Genomic DNA, 20,006 nt, shown 5'->3' on the forward strand with positions numbered 1-20,006 from the left:
GAATAGGATGGGAAGCGGGGTTGCCGGGATTAGAACCGGCATCCATGTGGGATCCTGGCGCCTGTAAGGCAAGGACTTTAACTGCTAGGCTACTGTGCCAGGCCTGCCCACAGCTTCTTTTGGGCCTTTTGCGTGGGTGCAGGGGCCTAAACACTTGGGCCCTCTTCTGTTGTTTCCCCAAGCACATTAACAGGGACCTGGGTGGGCAGTGGAACAGTCGGAACTTGACCTGGTTTAGCTTGTGATGCTGTGCTTCTGGCCCCAGAGATGTATTTATTTGAATGGTGGAATTACCGAGAGAGGGGGAGAGACACAACTTCCATGAATTGGTTTACTGCCTAAGTGGCTGCATTGGTTACGACTGCACCGGGCTGAAACCAGGAGCCAGGTGTTTCCTCTAGGCTTCTCACATAGGCAAGAACGCCCCCTGCCTTCCCAGGTACATCAGCGGGGAGCTGGATTGGAAGTGGAACAGCTGGGATACAAGCCAGAGCCCATATGGGATGCCTGCCCTGCAGCCAGTGGCTTTACCCACTATGACACAGTTCCAGCCATGAGGTGCTGCCAGGATTTTCAGTCTTGTTCTTGAAGGAGTATCCAGACACCATGCTCTTCCGAATGGCTGACTGATTTTTCTTTTCAGCGGATCTCGTGTGGTGGGATCGTGGGTTTGTGTGGTTCTGGGTGGGAGTTGTGAGATGGGGCTCCCGTGTGGCAGGAGGGTGAAAGGGGTGCTGGGCATAGGGATTGGTGGGAGAATGAGGACGCAAGTGCTTCTCTGTCGTGGGTTCCCTCAGCTCATCCTTTGTTGGCCGTGTCTTTCCCAGGAGCCTTCACGTAAATGGGTCCAGTCATGCCTCCCAGTAAGAAGCCAGCAAGCTCAGGAATTAGCGTGCCCAGCGGACTGAGCCAGTGTTACCGGGGCAGCAGTTTCCCCAAGGCTCTGCAGGAGGATCATGACTTGGACTTCTCGCTCCCCGACCTCAGGCACGAAGAGGGGGCCATGGAGGATGAGGAGCTGACCAACCTGAACTGGCTGCACGAGAGCAAGAACCTGCTCAAGAGCTTCGGGGAGTCGGTCCTCAGGAGTGTGAGCCCCGTCCAGGACCTGGACGACGACACGCCCCCGTCCCCCGCCCGCTCGGACATGCCCTATGATGCCAGGCAGAACCCCAACTGCAAGCCGCCCTACTCCTTCAGCTGCCTCATCTTCATGGCCATCGAGGACTCCCCGACCAAGCGCCTGCCAGTGAAGGATATTTACAACTGGATCTTGGAACATTTTCCCTATTTTGCAAATGCTCCCACTGGGTGGAAAAACTCAGTGAGACACAATTTGTCATTGAATAAGTGTTTTAAGAAAGTGGACAAGGAGAGGAGTCAGGTAAGCCCTCTGGAGGCGTCCAGAACTCGAGTTTGCTTTGGTTTTGTTTTTGGTTTTTGGTAATCATTTTTTTTTTCCTTCATTAAAATAATGAAGTGCCCTCTGTTCAGTGGCTGCAAGTAGTTGTAGATGGATTTCATTTGACTCCTGCCGGGGTCGGTGGTGACGCGCTTCCTGTTCTACAGCATGGAGTTTGGTGCTGTTTTCAGCATTTGGGGTTTTGTGGTGGTTTCCCGTTGGTGTGGTTCCCATCAGCGCGGAGTAGCGACCTGCAGGTGTGACTGACGGCGTGTGCCCTCTGGGTGGATGGGACCTGTCAGGGCTAGACTCCAGCAAAGATCAGTAACCGAAGGGTGGTCATTAGGGAGAGAAAAAAGAAAAAGAAATCATTCTTTCTGAGTGCTTGCTAACTTGAAGATGAGCTGCTTCTCCAGTGTGCTGGAACTGACGGGCAGTCACAGACATTGGGAAGAGCCTGGGAAGGTGTGTGTGCTGCAGGAGCAAACAGAAGTGTGTGTGTTGCAGATGACTTTTTACCAAGCCTGGTACCCAGGAGCGGGTCATCCAAAAGTTTATGGAAGGTGAAAAAGCTAGGTGAGAATTTCAAAACCATTTTTACACCAAGTTACATGTATCTTTTTGTTCTGTCTTCCATGAACTTTTTTTGAAAGATCCTGGTATGTCAGTGTTTGTGGCACATTTGTAATTCCATGGGTAGGAAGCATTGGCTCAGGGTAAGGTTCTCTTTAGAGGCTACCTTTAACAAAAGTTGACTTTGGTCTTCTAAAACTGTGGCTTGTGCTCCATGGTTGGCTAGAAGAAGATGGCTTTGGTTATTATCTTTTGTTACGTGGAATATAATAGGTACAAGAGAAATGGAATCCAGTGTCTGAGCAGGAAAACTGTCATCTGAAAGGTTGTGGGAAATGACGTCACTTCAGTGAATGAGCTGGCAGTTCAGTTTTGTCTGCCATGTCTTCATGGTCCTGGGTTTCCGGGGTGATGACGGCAGCTGTGTACAGCAGGTGGCTTACTTTCTGTGTGTGTGGAAGTCCTGGTTTGGGTGCCAGGGCCACTGTGCAGTCCACAGCCATGCAGGGCTTGGCTCGGTCATTTCTGTCTCTCCAGAAATGACTTTCTGGAGCCTGAGGATGTTGTGGTTGTCAGTGGAATGTGAGAGTAAGGATGTGGCCTAGCTCTGTTTCTCAGGTTTATCTGCCAGTGCAGTTCACTGAGAGTCTGTGTCCCACACGGAAATGGGGGTGTAGGGCAGGGTGGTTGTTCTTTCATACTATTATGAAATGTTGTTGTTGGGTGCCTCAAGTGTGGTGCAAATGTGCATATTCCTGGGGTGCAGGTCCCTCCTGCCCAGCACCTGTTTCCATGGAGTTGTCACAGCCCAGATGTGCAGCTGGTCATCTGGGAGAAGTCTTCGCTGTCCCCGGCAGTCCACATCCTTTTCTCCTTTCCTCTGCTTCTTAGTTTGGGCATTCGGTGGCCAGCTTCTGGATGCAGCTCCCTTGGGTGTCAAAAGCTTCTGAAATATGTTGCGTTCTTGTGACAAGAAAGAGAAAGTCTGAGGAGGCTTTTCCCAGCCTAGAACACAGTGAAGAAAGTGCTGGGCCCCCAAGGCCGGGCGTCACTGCTTGTAAACAGGCCGCGGGTTGCTGCATGCCTGAGTCTCTCTGTTGGACGGAAGGCTGCTGCTCAGAAAGGAACTTACCCAGTGCACACTCTGAAATGTTAAACAAGACCACCTCCCAAGTGTGCAAGCACACGTGGGGGGATGACTCATGTGCCAGCCCTGGCAGGTGATGGGGGTTCTGGGACACCTGGAGGAACTCCATCTGCTCCTGCCTCCTTTCCCCGCACCCCTACACACCTGCGTTGGATTGTGGGAGTCAGCTTTTCTGGGGGATGCCACTTGTCAATCTGGATCAACAGTGATAGCACCTGTTGAAAGGGGATGGCCTTGAACTTGAGATGGTTCATATTATGAAATGTTGAGTTCTGCCTGCTTAGCTGTACAGACCTGTATTGACACGTTGTCTGATCAAATGCCAGTTTTCTTGTTAGGAGTTTGTTCGCAGTGTTTGTGAGAAGGGCTCTGTGTTTTGCCTCTTCCCTTGGGGTCACCCCAGGGCCAGCTGGTGACTGCTCTGAGCCACACAGGCTTCCAGGTGTGCTTGTGTGGGCTGGAGGGACACTGCCCACCCCCCGCCCATTCATGTGGGGTTGGCCCCTGGACTTCCTGAGTGAAAGAGAAGATTCCCCACTTCCCCCCACCACCCCCGCTCTGTGACTACCGAGTGACAACCCTGTTGTGCTCCAGGTACAATTGTTTTTCTCCAGGGAGTTGTCCTTGGCCGTAGTTCCCACTCTGAGGTTTAGCCTCCAGACGGTGCTTACCCGCTTACACAGCACCCAGAACAGTGGTGAGAAATGCATTTGACAGAGGTGAGAATGGAAGCTTTACAAATTGGATGCCCTGGGTTGGGACATCGCTGTGCGAGTGCAGGAACCTGTGTGAGCCGCGTGCCTGGGGACTCAGAGTTTGTATTGTGCTGGACAGCTGAGGGCTCAACTGTTGGATGAGGAAACGTCTGGGACCATTTAAGTAGGGACCATTTCTTGGCCGTTAGTCAGAATCTGGGATGGCGTGGGGCACCCTGTCAGCGCTCAGAAACTCCGATGGGTTTCCCATGGCAGCCGGGAGCCAGGTGCTTCGGGAGGTTTCTCATCATTGAGGTTGTTTCAGCATCATCCTCTTCTCAACTGGGGTGCAGCGCGCAGCTTTTGTTTGCATTTTATCTTTTTATTTTTTAAAAGATTTGTCTGTTGGAAAGGCAGATTTACAGAGAGAAGGAGAAAGATCTTCTGTCCATTGATTCACTCTCCATGCGGCCGCAAGGGTTGGAGCTGCACCAATTCGAAGCTAGGAGCCAGGAGCCAGGAACTTCTTCCTGGTCTCCCACGCGGGTGCAGGGTCCCTTGGGTCGTGCTCCACTGCTTTCCCAGGCCACAGGCAGGTAGCTGGATGGGAAGTGGAGCTGCCGGGGATTAGAACCAGGGTCCTTATGGGATCCTGGTCTTTGCATGGTGAGGATTTAGCCACTAGGCTACGGCGCTGGGCCTGAGACTGCTGATTTGCTCCCCAAATGATCACTGTAACTACCAGGACGGGCACCGGGAGCTCCGCCCACGTCTTCCTGGTGGGTAATAGGAGCCCAGCCACTTGGGTGATTTTTCAGGTACATTAACAGAGAGCTGGATTGGAAGCAGCGATGCTGGGATTCCAAACAGGCACCTCTCTATGGGATGCTGGTATCCACGTGGCAATTTAACCTGCTCTGCCAAGATGCTGTGTTTCCACCTCGCCCTCTTTTTTTAAAGATTTATTTTTCTTGTAAAGGCAGATTTACACAAAGGAGACAGAAGGATCTTCCATCTGCTGGTTCACTCCCTCAGTGGCTACAATGGTTGGAGCTGAGCTGATCTGAAGCCAGGAGCCTGGAGCTTCTTCCGGGTCTTCCACGCTGGTGTAAGGTCCCAGGGTTCTGGGCATCCTCTACATGGAGCTGGATGGGAACTGGAGCAACTGGGACAGAACTGGTGTCCACATGGCATCCCAGCACATGCCAGGCGAGGTTTTCATTCATTCATTTTTGTTGTTGCTCCAGTTGAAGTATTTTGAAGCAAATTCTAGATTACATATCATCTTATTTCCATATATTTCTGTGTGCACAAGAAAACATGATAATTTCTTTCCAGTGTACTTGCCAGAGTCTGTATCTCCCACCCCCAAACAAAATGAATAATTCTTTGGAATTATTGCCAGGTACACATTCTGTATTCATTTAATTTTTTTATTTGAGAAAGAGATTCTCCCACTTGCTGATTCATTCCCTAAATGTCTTTAAAGAAACTGGGAGCCAGGAGTCTCCCATGTGGGTGGCATGAACGCAGTCCCTTGAGCCGTCGGAGCCTCCTGCCAGGGTGCGTGTTGGCAGGATGCTGGAGTCAGAGGCAGGACTGGTGCCAGGCGCTGGGACCTGAGAGAGGCTCCTGCCTGCGCTTCACTTGGGGTCCAGGCAGGCATTACCTGTGACCCTGGCCCGCACTGTCTCTGCAGCGTCTCGCTTCCCCTCTCCTCTCAGGCCCCTCTTTTAGGGAGCGGTCAGTGAGGACTCCCACTAACGCCCCTACTCAGGTTCACCTCGTCGTCACTTCCTTTAACTTGTTCTTTCCTGTGTGCTCTGGTTCTTGCTGTCACTTAGCAGTAAGCTCTACAGGCTGATCTTCCCACAGCGTGTTTAATAGGTGGTCTTAGGTCCTCCCCAAGGCCTGGGGGACCTGCTCCCTGGGATGCTGAGCCATGGGGTCACGTGGGGTCAGTTGTTCCTACTCCGTAGCATTCCACCCCTGGGGTTTCGTCTGTGTCGGGGTTTTGTCTGAGTCGGTCTGAAGTCACGCATTGGACCTACATGCAGGTCTCAGGGCTGTGAGAGTAGCGTGTCTGGGTCCTCGCAAATGCCAAGTGAAGGACACTTCTTCCTTATAGACGGGGTTATAACGACTCCAGTATGTGCCTTTTCTATTTTTGCTGCCTTCTCTTTGCTTATTCTCTTGCCACTTTCACAAGAATCACTTGTCATCAACAGCCTTGCAAGGGACGCCCTGGACAAAAGCACGTGTATACCATTCGGGACTGAGTGCCCGGGGGCCTGTGTTAGCTTGTGCCTTGTAAAGGCAGCTGTTAGTCTTGGCTGAAAGAGGTCTGAATTGGAAGGCAGGGCCCTGGGTGCTGGTGAGTTTTGTTGTAGGTAATGTTGTTTGTTTCTTGCTTGGAACGGCAGAGAGATCTCCTCCCTGATGCACATGCTTCCCAGCAGCCTGGCTGGACCACTCTGAAGTCACGAGTGTGCAACTCACTTGTGAGTGCCAAGGACCCTAGAATGGCTTTTCAGGGCGAACCTAAGCAGCAAGTTGCGTCTTGAGCAGAGCCGGGACTAGAACCCCCAGACTCTGTGAGCTGTGCTGTGCTGAGGTACAGCGCTTGCTGAGCAACCTGAAATTAGTGGCAGCATAGCATGTGACTGTGTTGGCTGCCTTTTTCTTCACAAAAGGACCCAGGATTTTATTTGCTTTGTTTTCCAACTGCTCGTGAGGCTACTGACCCTGGCTGGAGAGGTGAGGAGCTCCTGAGAACAGTAGTGGTCCCTGACAACACTTGCTTTGTGACAACCTTATGAAGGAGGGCCTGTTATTTTCCTTCTTACAAGAGAAGAGGGAGTTATAGAGTGCTTAAGCAACCTGCTGGTGATCACATAGCTGCTAAATGGCAGGGCAGGAGCTTACTGCTGTTCCCACCGATTCCAAGAGATGCCATGTTGCAGGTCATAGGAATCAGGTGCATCCCCGGTAGGCAGAGTAGTGTACTAGGCCCAACAAGGCCCCCCAAGCCATCACACACCTTGACTGCTTTCAGACCCTGCTCCTTTATTGTTGTTGTCAAACTTTATTTATTCTTATTTGAATGGTGGATTTACTGAAAAATCTGCTACCCACTAGTTCACTCCCCAGATGACCCCAGATGACCGCAGCTGGGCCATACTGAAGCCAGGAGCTTTTTCCAGGCCTCCCATGTAGGTACAATGTCCCAAAGCTTTGCGCCATCCTCTACTGCTTTCCCAGGCTGCAAGCAGGGAGCTGGATTGGGAGAGGAGCAGCTGGGTCGTGAACTAGCACCCACAGGGGATGCAGTGCTTGAAGGTAGATTAGCCTGTAGAACTACTACGCTGGCCCTCCTGCTCCATCTTAATTCCTCCTGCCGTCGAGTACTTTGGCTGGGGTCCATTTCTGCCATCTTGTTCTTGCTGTTGGCTCACAGTTTTGTCTGTCGTTCGACAGACTCCCCTGAGTGCTCAGTTTATGTTCAGCTGACTGCGCTGGGCCTCTGGGAGCTTCTCTCGGTCCAGGGAGCCCTGTCCCCGATTCTCCTTCTTGCTGGTGGCCCTTGCCTTTGTTTGTTGTGTGTAGTGTCTTGAACATTGTTGCTTTCCTGGCTCTTCAAGCATAGACTGACTTTGCCTCCCAGGAAAGTGTTGCTGACCCTCTGGGGAGTTTCTGCCAGGCTCCTGGGAAGTAGGGTCCTTCTGGATGGGAAAATGTTGCCTTGTCTTTGGTAGGGTTTTTATGATGCACCAGCAGGTCTACCAGCTGCCTGTTCCTTGATGCACTGCCTAGAGAGCCAACCAACCAGAAATTGTTTTCAGAGCCTTCCCTGTTGAGCTAAAGGGGCTTTGCTGTATCCCTTTGAAATCACTTTAGCTGCTGGATGATTCCCCGCAGTAAATAATATAGGAGGTTGACATGCTGACCTCCTGATACAAAGTCATGGGTTTTGCTTTTTTCACCAAAAAAAAAAAAATTGTGAGTTTTTCAGATTAATCTGTACTCTTGTGTGGAGCCCTGTGTCACCTTAATGCTGTTAAGCCTTGGCAAGATGGTGGGAGGTTTTAGATTTAATAGAAAGTGATATTACTGGGGCCAGCATTGTGTTGTAGCTGGTTACACCGCCACCTGCTATGCCAGCATCCCATATGGGCACTGATTCGAGTCCTGACTGCTCCACTTCTGATCCAGCTCCCTGGTAATGGGCCTGGGAAAGCTACAGAGGATGGCCCTGTACTGATGTGAGGAAGCCCCCGGTTTTGACCTGACCCAGTCCCAGCTGTTGTGTCCATATGGGGACTGAACCAGTGAATGGAAGAGCTCTGTCTCTCTCTGTGTTACTCTGACTTTTAGATGAATGAAATATTTAAAAAAAAGAAACTGTTACTACCTTCCCAGTGGACTTCACACGTGTGAAGATGACTTTTCAGAAGAGCTGTGATATTGTTTTAATGCAGTTTTGTGTCAGTTTTTTGTCAGTAATTTTGGTTTCTTCCTATACTTATCATTTCAACTTTTTTTAAAAAAAATTTTTGTTTAAAAGGCAGATTTTATAGAGAAAAAAAGAGAAGAGACAGACAGAGATTCTCCATCTGCTAGTTCAGTCTCCACTCTCCGTGTGACTGCAGTGGGACCTGCCAGGGGCCTGGAGCTTCTTCTGGGCCACCCTAGGTGGTACCTGGGCGCAAGGACTTGGGGCACATGAGCAGGGAGCTGGATCAGAAATGGAGCAGTCCTGTGTTCTGGGCTAACAGCCTCTCCAGAGATGCCACGACACCTCCCCCCGATCCTTTTTTGTTTTTTGTTTTAAGACATTGCAGCTAATTAAAGTTTTGCTTCAAGATAGTGTAGTTAGGGCTTGGCAGTGTGGCCTAGTAGCTAAGGTCCTTGCCTTGATCCCATATGGCCGCTGGTTCTAATCCCGGCAGCTCCACTTCCCCTCTCTGTCTCTCCTCCTCTCAGTGTATCTGACTTTGTAATAAAAATGGAATAAATCTTTAAAAAAAAAAAAAGGTAGTGTAGTTAAATTGCATTTAAAAATCTTTAAAAGCCATAGACTGATAGAGCTGAAGATGCAGTCCGGACCAAGTGTGATTGAAATAAGCAAGGAGCTTGATGGTCGAGGATAAGGACAGTGGTGTGAAGTCATTCTTAGGAGCGGTCTTTTGATGGTTTGTTCTGTTAGGAGCATTGTCAGAACAGGGTGATGTGTGTGTGCGCGCGCGAACGCGTGTGTTTGAGTGCTCTTGCATGTGAATGCTGCGGGGGCCAGTCAATATGGGCAGAGTGAGCAGAAGGCTTCTCTGGGTCAGGCTCTCCTCTGCCTTCTGTCCTCCCTGGGGTGGACTCCATCTGCATGGGGTTGGGCTCGGTGTTCCTGAATAGCCTCTTAGAAGGCTTGGAGTATCTTGCTCTGGGGATGGACGATAAGCGGTTGAACTAACTTGGTTAGACAGTGGAACACATGCACCTGCTTTGCCTTTAGAACCAAAGGCCAGTCACGTGAACGCTGACTCTCCTCGTGGCTGCAGGAGCGGACTGGGGAGGGGGAATCAGGATGCAGGCAGCCTGCATCTCGCCGAGTACCCTGGAGTGCTCCACTCTGTGGGCTCCTGCCTTCCCGGAGATGCACAGTGGCTTGAAGCAAGAACTGGCATGTGCAGCCAGGCTGCTGAGGCCCTGTGAAGCAAAGATGAAGGCTGTGCGTCCTGAGAGAAAAGAAGTGGCTTCCGTCATCCCGCAAGCATTTGTGACACGGTTATGGAGTTGCCAGATGTGCTGCCTGGAGCTCGTGGTTGTTGTCTTTGAAACACCCCACAGGCTGGGGTTGGTATGAGTGAGGAGGCGGTGTATTCCACACCGCCACACTGCAGTTCCCCATGTGGATGGGCTAAAGTGGCAGACCAGGTAGAGTTCATGCAATGACGAAAATAAAACTGGCCTGTGTCCTGGAGTGAAGGAGGCATCCCCGAGAAACCAGCTGGGATGTGCAAGAGGGATGCAGCCGCCCAAAGCTCTGGGCCGAAGGAACAGCAAGTGCAGAGGCCCTGAGGTGACCAGACTCCAAAAGTCCAAGGACTGGAAGGCAAGCATGCAGCAAATGCCTTAGAAGCTGGAGAACGAGGTGTTTTAAAGGGACAGGAGGGATAGGATGTAGTAGCCAGGGCTTGTTCCAGGTGTGCCTTGTGGCATTGTGGGTGAAGCCACCACCTGCAATGCCAGCATCCTGTAAGGGAGCAGGTTTGAGTCCTCACTGCTCCACTTCCTATCCATCCCCCTGCCTGGGAAAAGCAGTAAAAGAAAAAGGTCACCCAAGTACTTGGGCCGTTCGCCCCCACCCCAACCTCCACCCCCATGGGAGACCGTGGTGAAGCTCCTGGCTCCTACCTGTGGCCTGACCTGGCACTGGCCGTTGTAGCCACTGGGGGACTGAACCAGTGAATGAAAGATCTCAGTTTCAATCCTTCCCTTCATAAACCTCCCCCTCCCCAACTCTTTCAATATAAATAAGACAAATTTAAAGTAAACAATGGAAATTATTCTGGCTTGGACTAGGATTAGAAGTTGCACATGAAGGTGCACAGGTTGGGAGGTGGGATGAGGCTAGGGGTAGAGTAATCTTTTGACCATCTTAAATTAGATACAATTTTTGCAGACTTTATTGGAGCTGTCAGGGAGTTGATCTATGAGTATAAAGTCCGTGGGGAGTTGGGGAAGAGTGATGAATCAGGGGCATAGGGGACCCCAGTACAGACCCGAGAGTTTTGCTGGGTCAGCTTGCAGGCAGGAAAAGGGGGAACACACACCCTTTCAGTCCTGATGAGGAGTTATGTTTTACTGGAGTTTGAGAAGTCATGTTGGGGGATTCAAACCAAAGGGGAGATGCTCTCTGAGTTGCTGGGCTGGCCTCCTGGTTCTGGAGTCCTGCAGGCAGAGCAGGTGGGGCCTTCATGGTGTGTGTGCAGCTTGGGTGCGACTTCTCTGCACTCAGGTTGCATCCCTGAGATGAGGGCGGCACGCTGCAGTAAACATCCCACGCAGCCAAGCCCCCTGCTCCGGGACTTTGCTCAGTTCCCCGCCATCTGGTCCCTGGTTGCTGAGAGGAATTTTTCTTGTATATGTGTCTCCATAGCAACACGTTTGCAGTTGATATGGAAAGTAAGCAGTTGCCTTAGCAACGGAGTTACTGATGTGGCGGCTCTCTGGCTTTCAGGGAACGGATAAGCTGACCAGAGTAGTTGAGATGCATTGTGTAGGGCGTTGTCTTGTAGGGCTTGCACACACTGGCCACCCGGCCGGTGTCAAAGCCATTTCTCCTTAAAAGGAGATGGCAGACCCCTCCCTCCCCTGCCCCTCCTCACCCCAAGGAGGGGATTACAGTACTCATAAATCAGGCACAAGTAGTTGCTGTCAGTTGGAATAGATTACAAGAGGGATCTCCCGGTGAAATTTATTAAGTTTAGCTTCCAGAAGGATGCTGTCATCAGAGCACATGTGCATGCAAGGTAAAGAAAGCCACCCGGCTCGCTGAGGGTGCCCGGGTGCAAGCTGGTGGTCCTTCGACCCAGGGACCAGTGCTGAGAGCCACAGAGCACTTCGCGGGGCTGTGGTGGCTGGAGTCGCCACCCTTCTCACCATGGCCACACGGGTGTCTGTCCCTGTCTTTCTCTGGAGGTCTGTGCCATCTTCTTGCTTGTGGCTTGCCGCCTCCCGCCATGCACTGGCTGTGCTGAGATGTGGGGCCCTACCCCTGTGGTGTGATCACTCCCTCCCGGGCCCAGTGGTGCCGTCTCTGATTTCTTCACCATCCTTGCAGGGAGTCAGAGCAGAATTACGTGGGTTGGAAATCCAAAGGAGAAATGATCCATAGGGGGTTAGTAGTGCCACGGGAAGGAGTCTCGAAGGACAGAATTGCCTTCATGGGTTTCTTCTAGGATGGTCATGGCTAGGGCTGGGGACAGGGAGAGGGGAAGTCACGTGGGTTGTGAGGGGTTATCTGGGACCCTGAGAAGGGCCTGTATGGGGGGAAGATGGAGACAATGAAAAGTGATACTTTTACAGGGCCTGTTGGGAATTGTGCAGGTGTCTGAATCTGTGCGCTTCCCTACAGCTATCAAGTTGATATAATATGCCCTTGATATACTGGATGAGAATTGTTTCTGGTGCTGTCACCTGGGAATCTGTGTGTATTTAGTAAGTTCTCTACGCTGTAATTGGAAAGGCAGGGCTTGGAGGGCCAGCAGAGACCTCCAGCAGAGGTGATCACATCTCTCCCTTGGCCTTTTTGTCACTGACGCTTTCACTGGTGTTGTACAATGAAATGCAATGAGCAGTGCTAGCCAACAGGACTGGATACAATGTTTAAGTGTAGTGTAACCGCTTTGGGAGGACGCACATCCTGTGTTTCCTTAACATAATCCATCTTCCTCCCTCGTCCCCCTCCTTGCTGTATTATTTTACAGTAAGTCCCAGCCATCATAGTGTCTATAAATGATTCAGAGTGTATCTCTGAGCCTAACCACAAATACACCTGTACATTGAAACCAAAACTAACCTTGATTTTATGCTATAAGTCCAAAACCCTCTTAGTCTTAAAAGTTATCCTATTGGTTAAAACTTTTTTTAGAGTTTTGTTCAGATTAGCGCCCCAAGAGTGGAGAGCGTTGATGCCTGTGCTGCTTGGTCCTTCCCTGTCATTTCTTCGGGTCCAGGGAATCTGTCTTGCTCTTCCCCAGATGCCTTTGGATGCTCCCGTCTTTAAGCCTGATCCCAGCCCTCCTTTCCTCTGCCTGTGCTGTTGCCTCTGCCTGGACCACGCCTCCTCTTCCTCTTCTCTAGTTGCTGTGTGTCCGCTTTGCATCCAGCTGAGGCTCCCTGTCGGTTTATGACACCCATGTTGTGGACGGATTATTCCTGTGGGCCCTGTTACCTGTGGTGACCCCCATTCGCTACCCCCCTCCTTGTCCTTTCCGTTTGGCACCCCCGAGACTAGCAGGTTACCTGGCATAGGGTGGGTTCTCGGGATGTATTTTAGGCCAGAGTGGGTAGGGCCTTGGCCACTGACGCAAGCCTTGCACCGCACTCAGGTTCTGTTCTTTCCCGTGCTGGGGTGTCGCCTGTGTCAGGAAGGACTGAGGACTGTCAGTGGCCATCTCCAAAGAACAACACTGCCGCCTACATATTTTTTTTTTCTAGTCCACCCCCATGCTGCAGGTGTGGCCAGGCTGTTGTCTCTGTTTCTACCTTTTTTTTTTTTTAAAGATTTATTTATTTTTATTATAAAGTCAGATATACAGAGAGGAGAAGAGATAGAGAGGAAGATCTTCCGTCCAATGATTCACTCCCCAAGTGAGCGCAACAGCCGGTGCTGTGCTGATCCGAAGCCAGGAGCCAGGAACTTCTTTCCAGGTCTTCCCACGCGGGTGCAGGATCCCAAAGCATTGGGCTGTCCTCATCTGCTTTCCCAGGCCACAAGCAGGGAGCTGAATGGGAAGTGAAGCTGCCGGGATTAGAAGCAGCGCCCATGTGGGTTCCCGGTGTGTTCCAGGCGAGGACTTTAGCTGCTAGGCCACACTGCCTGGCCCTCTGTTTCTACCCACTGCCCTCCTTCCTCTTGTGTCTGTCATTGCTGATAACCTTCACAGCACGCATGCTGCCCCAGGAACATTCTCCAGCTGGGTGAAGTGGTGGGACCCAGGAAACCATGCGGGGGTGGAGGCTTGGCCCTTTTCCAGGCAGCTTATTGAACCATAGGCAGCATTTTGTCATTGGTTCTGTTGGAGTGATTTTGAGCTTAATGAGTCCTTTGTCGAGGCTGTTGCCTCTGATGGTTGGTCGAGTTCTTTCCGTTGGGATCCTAGATGTTGGTGATGCTGGTTAATAAAAGAAGCATTTGGGGTGCAAACTGAAGTGACACCGAAAACCTCCTCATTACAGAAGGTGCTGTAGAGCCGTGTAAGTTGCCACTTGCAGCACCCACATCCCATCTCATAGTGCCTAGGATCAGGTCCTGCCTTCCTGCTGAAGCATTTGGGAGGCAGCAAACGAGGGTCCAAGTGTGTGGACCCCAGCAACCCATGCAGGAGATCTGAATGGAGTTCCAGACTCATGGCTTTAGCCTGACCCTGTCCTGGTTGACCCAGTCCATGTGGGCATTTGGGGAATGAATCGGGGTACAAGATCTCTTTCTGCATCCCCTCCTCACGGCAGTTGCTTTCAAATAATTAATAACAAGTGATAATAACAATGCTACTTCTGTATGGTGCCCTACATTTTCTGTGAATTTATTCAGTGTTTTTCTTTGCAGCTGTTCATTCATTCAGTCAGTCAGTCAGTCAGTCACAGGCTTAGACGGGTGGGCACCGAGGAAGTAGAATGGTGAGGGGCCGGTCCCTGCCCTCAGGTACTTTCCAGTCCCATGGGAAAGGCAAGCATGTTGGATCAGTGGCTGTCCAGTAGGGGGTCTGCCTGTGTCCCATGTGCTGCGGGAGTGGAACAGGGGACAGCTGCCTTTTGGTTTTCATAGGCTTTGACGCTCAAAAGCGTTCATGACCTAGGAGCGTATATAAGCGAGCAAGCCTGGATGGAGCACAGAGCTCTGAGCTGGTGTAAGGAGAGCTGGGTTCTGACCTGATGGGCCCCTGACCAGCTCATGCCCATGGGAAGATCCCAGTACCTCTCAGAACCTTGAGCTCCCCCTGTCTGTTTCATCAGGGCCCACCACATGTGCTGGTATGTGTATTTCTGGTAACTCACCTGCCTGCTGAGTTGGCCTTGACTCTGATTTTTTTTTTCTAAACGAACCATCACAGAAGACCTGGTACCCTCATGGTTTTGTTAGACTCAGGGGTTGGAGTTCCGGGTTCTGATCAGTGTTGGGCTGCTGGCAGCCCTATGGAGTGTGGTGAGAAGTATTCGGCTCTTGGCAGAAGAGCTGGAGGTGGTACCCTCTGTGCCAGCACCGTGTGCCATGTGGGTGATGGCTGAAGACTTCAGGGAAGAGTGGAATGACGTCCTGGGGGCCCCTCAACCTCTCCTGCGTCTCAGCCAGCAGCTGTGTTCCAACACTCCCCTCCGCTCATGGCACCTTAGGGTTAGAGAAGCTTTGAATTCCTTGCAGCACTGGAATTCCAGGTGTGTGCTTGTGGCCTAGTGACACCCTTAGCACACACGCAGTCCCACCAGATGTCTTGGGCCAGGCACGGCCACATCAGGCCCCTCCCTCCCTCCCTCCCTCCCTCCCTCCTTCCTTCCTCCCTCCTTCCTCCCTCCCTCCTTCCTCCCTCCCTCCTCTCTGAGACTGGATTCCCTTGCCCTCTTGCCCCAGCGACGGCTCTGGACTCACCATCCTTGCCCTGCCGGCCTGTGCTGCCTCTGCACACGACCTCCCTGGCTAGATGGTGATTTTGTGAGCAGTGCTTGAATTTTCAGAAATCTAATCCCAGCTGATCTTTCTCTTTTTCATCCGCTGCCTGTTGTTCACCTGGTGCTGTGGCGTGATGGAGGGCCAGGCTTACACTCAGCGATGGGGAGGCAGCCAGTGTGGGAGAGGCAGCTGATTGGCTTGTCACTGTTGAACTATTGTGGTACCCTGTACATGTGCTTGTGTAAGTAAGGGTCATTGGATGTATCGTTTCCCCCTCCTTGTTTTAAAGGCACTTTTTAAAATGTCATACTAGACTAGAGTGATGCCCCAAGATGATATTACTGATCTATTTGGTTTGTTTGTTGAAGAATTATTATTTTATTGAAAGAATTAGGGAAAGACAGAGAAACCTTCCATCTGCTGGTCACTCCCCAAATGGCCATTATGGCTAGAGCTGGACTAGTCTGCAGCTGGGAGCCAGCAGCTTTTTCCAGGTCTCCCACACAGGTGCAGGGTCCCAAGGCTTTGGTCCATCCTTTACTGCTTTCCCAGGCCACAAGCAGGGAGCTGGACACAAACCAGCGCTTGTCCATGATGATGGCGCCACAAGCAGCGAGTTAATGTGCCGCAGCACTGTGCCAGCCCCTCCTGATGCCTTTAGAAAGAAGAAAAGAAGAGGGAGCGTTTAGACCTCAGGTTAAGATAGCAACTCCTACATCTGAGCGCCGAGTTGGACATCTGACTCCTGACTCTCAATGCTGCTAATGCAGACTCTGGAATGGCAGCCCTGTTGGCGTCCTTGCCACCCATGAGGGGACCCTTGATTGAGAACTGGGCTCCTTGGCTTTGGCCCTGGCCCATCCCTTGCCTGTGTGTAGTCCCCTGGGGAGTCAGATCAGCAAATGGGGGCTCTGTGTCTCTTGGATACATTAAAAAAAAAAAGACACACAGATAAACACACACAGAGGCATTTACAAGCCTAAGTGCACCCAGGGTTGCCAAGCACTGGAATATTCGTGCCGTTTCTTACTCCAGGCCTGTCAGCCTTGACCAGGGAGGGGGCAGTGCTGGTGTTTGGGGTGGTATGTTTTTCCACAGAAAGTTCTCTTGACTGGGTGTTGGCTCTGCTGGTGATGGACCCCTGAGTGACCTCGGCCCCACTTGCTACCTTCGCTTCGCCCAGCGGAGCCACGTTTTACTGAGTGGCACCTTCTATCTTTCATGCAGGTGGCTTCTCCAGGAGGAGGACATGCTCCCTGCCCGTGAGAGCAGAGGTCCATCTGATGGGGCTGGTGGTGGACAATTGTGCTGGCCCTGTGGGGCTCAGTCATTCTTACTCCCCAAGTTTCTAGCCTCTGTAATGGGCCCCAGGAGGCCAAGCATAGATAAGTGAATGGAGTTTCCTGGTACCGGTTCGCTTGCCTGCCGACCACCAGCCACAGCAGTCTGTGTTCATCGCCGACCGTGGCGGTCGGAGAGAGAGCTTTCTGAGAGAGGCACGACCACTGAACAGCTCTTCCATTCTGGGTTTTGTGCTTCTGTCTTTAGTAACCCTTTTCCCTAAGCAGTCAGTCCAGGGACCTTTGAGAGCCGCGCAGAGGGGTGCCTCCTAGCCGGGAGGGCTCAGCGGCTGGGCCGCGTCGGGAGTGCTGGGAGAACTCGGGAATTTCTGGAGATCTTGCTCATATGAGCAAATTCAATTACGTGGAAGCTTTTACTGACCAATTTTATTTTCTTTAATACCTGGCATTTTATTTTGCTTGGCTCCCCACACCCAATAAAGTTGCATTCAATAATCAGAATTCTGTAGCCTCCAATACAGAATGATACTGCTTGTCAGTTTGAAGAAAAAGCAAATTGTCTGTTCTGTGTGTTGGGATTTCCTCTTAAAAAAGAAAAGCAGCTTAGAGAAAATCCTTGAACATAGTTTCCTGATTGAAAAATATATTAGTGGAGTTCACTGCTATATCATTTTCTTAAAGTCACAGTTTTCCTCAACAAACACATATGGCTTAAAACAGCCGAGAACATTCTCAGAGTAGTTTTGTAGTTTCTGATGAAGCTGATAAAAGGGTCTGTATTTACATAGAGTTGTGAACTTGAGAGTGCTTCTTTCTTCTTGAGTCCAGCCGTCAAAAGCCAAAGGGTAAGTGAACAGTGTGGGCTGACCCAGAGAGATTCCCACGAGGCCCCTCTCCTGGGAGCCCTGCCGGAGGCCTGTCCGTCAGCTCCATTGCTGCAGTGTTCCTGTCTCTGTCCTCACAGCACAGTCTATTCATGCAATCATTGGAATTGTTTATGCACTTTGCCTTTGTTTTGTCAAAATGAAAATGACAAATTAAAAAGGTTAATAGTGAGAGTTATGAAGAGCGTAATTCTCCCCAACATATCAGTTGAGCAGGCAATGGAAATCCTCTGGCGTGAGTCTGCTGCCTTGATTGGGTACCTGTGGGAGCCCGCAGTGCTGAAGGGAGAGCAGCACGGGCACGTGTACGCCATGCCGGAGCTGTGCGGGCTCCAGGCCGAGCGGGGAGGTGTGTCTGGAGACTGTGTCAGTTCTGTTAGTCTTGTGTGTGTGTGTTTCATTTTAAGCATTCTATAAATAAGCAGTCCTTTTATAATTTTTTACAAAAAGTATTTTTAAAGTTTTTTTTTTTTTTTTTTTTTTGGAAAGGCAGATTTAAGAAGATAAAGATCTTCCATCTGCTGGTTCATTCCCCAAATGGCTGCAACAACTAGAGCCTTGCTGATCTGAAGCCAGGAGCCAGGAGCTTCCTCTGAGTCTCCCATGTGGGTGTGGACTCCCAAGGCTTTGGGACATTCTCAACTGCTTTCCCAGGCCATAAGCAGGGAGCTGGGTGGCAAGTGGAGCAGCTGGGACATGAACCAGCACCCATATGGGATCCTGGAGTTACGTACAAGGGAGTGTTGACCAATTGAACTGCCATGCTGGGCCCAGGAGTATTTTATTTGAAAGGCGGAGTTGCCAGTAGAGGGAGAGGCAGTGAGGATAGAGAGGAATACCTTCCATTTGCTGTTTCATTCCCCAGGTGGCTACACTGCTTGGTCCTGGGCTGGGCGATACGGGGAGCCGGCAACTCCAGCTGGCTCTCCCACCTGAATGACAGAGACCCAAGTGGTGGGGTCGCCATCTGCTGCCTTCCAGGTGAGCTGGATCGGATGAGGAGACAGGACTGTTATGTACTGGATATGGACATGTGAGCGGTGACTTAGCCCACTGCACCATGGTGCTCACTCTTCCTTTATGTTTATGGAATGTGTATTGTAGCATGTAAGCTTTTTTACTTTTTATACTTTATTTAAAAATATATTTATTTGATTTGAAAGAGTTAACAGACGGAATGAGAGGTGAAGATCTTCATCCTTTGTGTTCACGACCGCTAGGACGGGGCCAGGCTGAAAGCAGGGGACGATAACTCCCTCTGAGTGTCCTGCCTGATGCAGGGGCCCAGGCACTTGGGCTGTCTTCTGTTGCTTTTCTAGGTTCATTAGCAAGGAGCTGGATTGGAAGTGGAGCAGCTAAGACTTGAACCGGCACCCCTATGGCTTGTGGACTGCACAGATGTTGGTTTAAGTCACTGTACCACAACACTGGCTCCACGGTTCAGGAGAGCATCAGAGATGGGGAATGAAGACATTGTTTGTGGAAGCCCAGATGGACCTCCCTGGATCTACCCCTCTCACCAGCTCCACCCCAGAGCTGTGGTCTAGACAAGGTTTTCTTTCCGGAAAACCTAGTGTTTGAACTTGAGTCACCCCTCCTGGTATACTCTCCCTGAGCTTCAGTTGTCCCAGAATCTCCTGTTTCAGGACCTGCTTGTTTCCCTGGGACCCCTTCCTAGGTGCGACTGTTGTCACAGGATAATCCAGGGTTAGTGTCACAAGGGCACCGGGCACTGCCGAGCCACTCCGAGCAGTCTTGGCCCCCCCCCCCCCCCACGTTGGGGCCCTGTTGGTGACATTGCTGTTGGCCTCACCAACATGTCATTCTTGATTTTCTTCTCCTCTAACCTATCAGTTTCCGCTTCTAAAGATACTTTTCCAGGGACATGTCTCCTTCCTGTTAGCCTCTGGGCAGCAACAGGTCTACTCACACAATTATTTGTTGCTTGCTTGCCATCTTTCTCATCTAAATACAGTCTGCCCTCATGCACGGGGCACCTTACACTGGTCCCCAGGGCAACATCCCGTGTAACAGCAGAGCCCCGCCCCTGCCCCACACAGCGGCTTCCCACACTTTGCTTGGACCGCTTAACCCTGTCCATTCCCAGGTTGCAGGTGCAGCTTTCCCTGTCTCCAGGCTCTGTTTTGTGGCCGGAGCTCAGGTCTCCCCATCACTTGCCAGCCACCCATGGAAGTGAGTTTCCCATCTCCTCCCAGGCCTTGGACCCGGCAGCAGCAGCTGTCTTCACGCATTTAGCTCTTTTTAAAAAATTTGTTATTTTTAATAGATTTATTTTTCTTATTTGAAAGAGAGAGGTAGGGAGAAAGAGAGACAAAGACATACCTTCTGTCTGTGGGTTCATTTCCCAAGTGACCACAATGGCCAGAGCTGGTACAGGCCAGAGACAGGAGCCAGGAGCTCCGTCCAGGTCTCCCATGTGAGTGCAGAGGCCTAAGCACTTGGGCCACTTTCTGCTGCTTTCCCAGGTGCGTTATTAGCCGGGAGCCAGATCATAAGCCCTACAGCCGGGACCTGTACCAGCACTCACACTGGGGGCCTCTTCCCGCGGCCTCCACGCTAAGCTCTTTGATCCTGTTAGTTCCAGCGTGCTAGAATCT

The 20,006-nt window shown here is 51.2% G+C and overlaps 1 protein-coding gene across 7 annotated transcripts in view; it reads left to right on the forward strand.

Moving 5' to 3' along the window:
• The window catches only part of FOXN3 (forkhead box N3), a 341,535-nt gene that overhangs the window by 161,545 nt on the left and 159,984 nt on the right, over positions 1-20,006 (forward strand). For all 7 annotated transcript variants that reach the window (XM_058655362.1, XM_058655368.1, XM_058655369.1 and 4 more), the window contains one exon: positions 828-1,384. In XM_058655362.1, the coding sequence (XP_058511345.1) occupies positions 842-1,384 (543 nt within the window). In that variant the 5' untranslated portion in view covers positions 828-841. The remainder of the gene's footprint in view (positions 1-827; positions 1,385-20,006) is intronic.

Source organism: Ochotona princeps, chromosome 26 (genome assembly GCF_030435755.1).
Source record: "Ochotona princeps isolate mOchPri1 chromosome 26, mOchPri1.hap1, whole genome shotgun sequence".
NCBI classification, from domain to species: Eukaryota; Metazoa; Chordata; class Mammalia; order Lagomorpha; family Ochotonidae; genus Ochotona; species Ochotona princeps.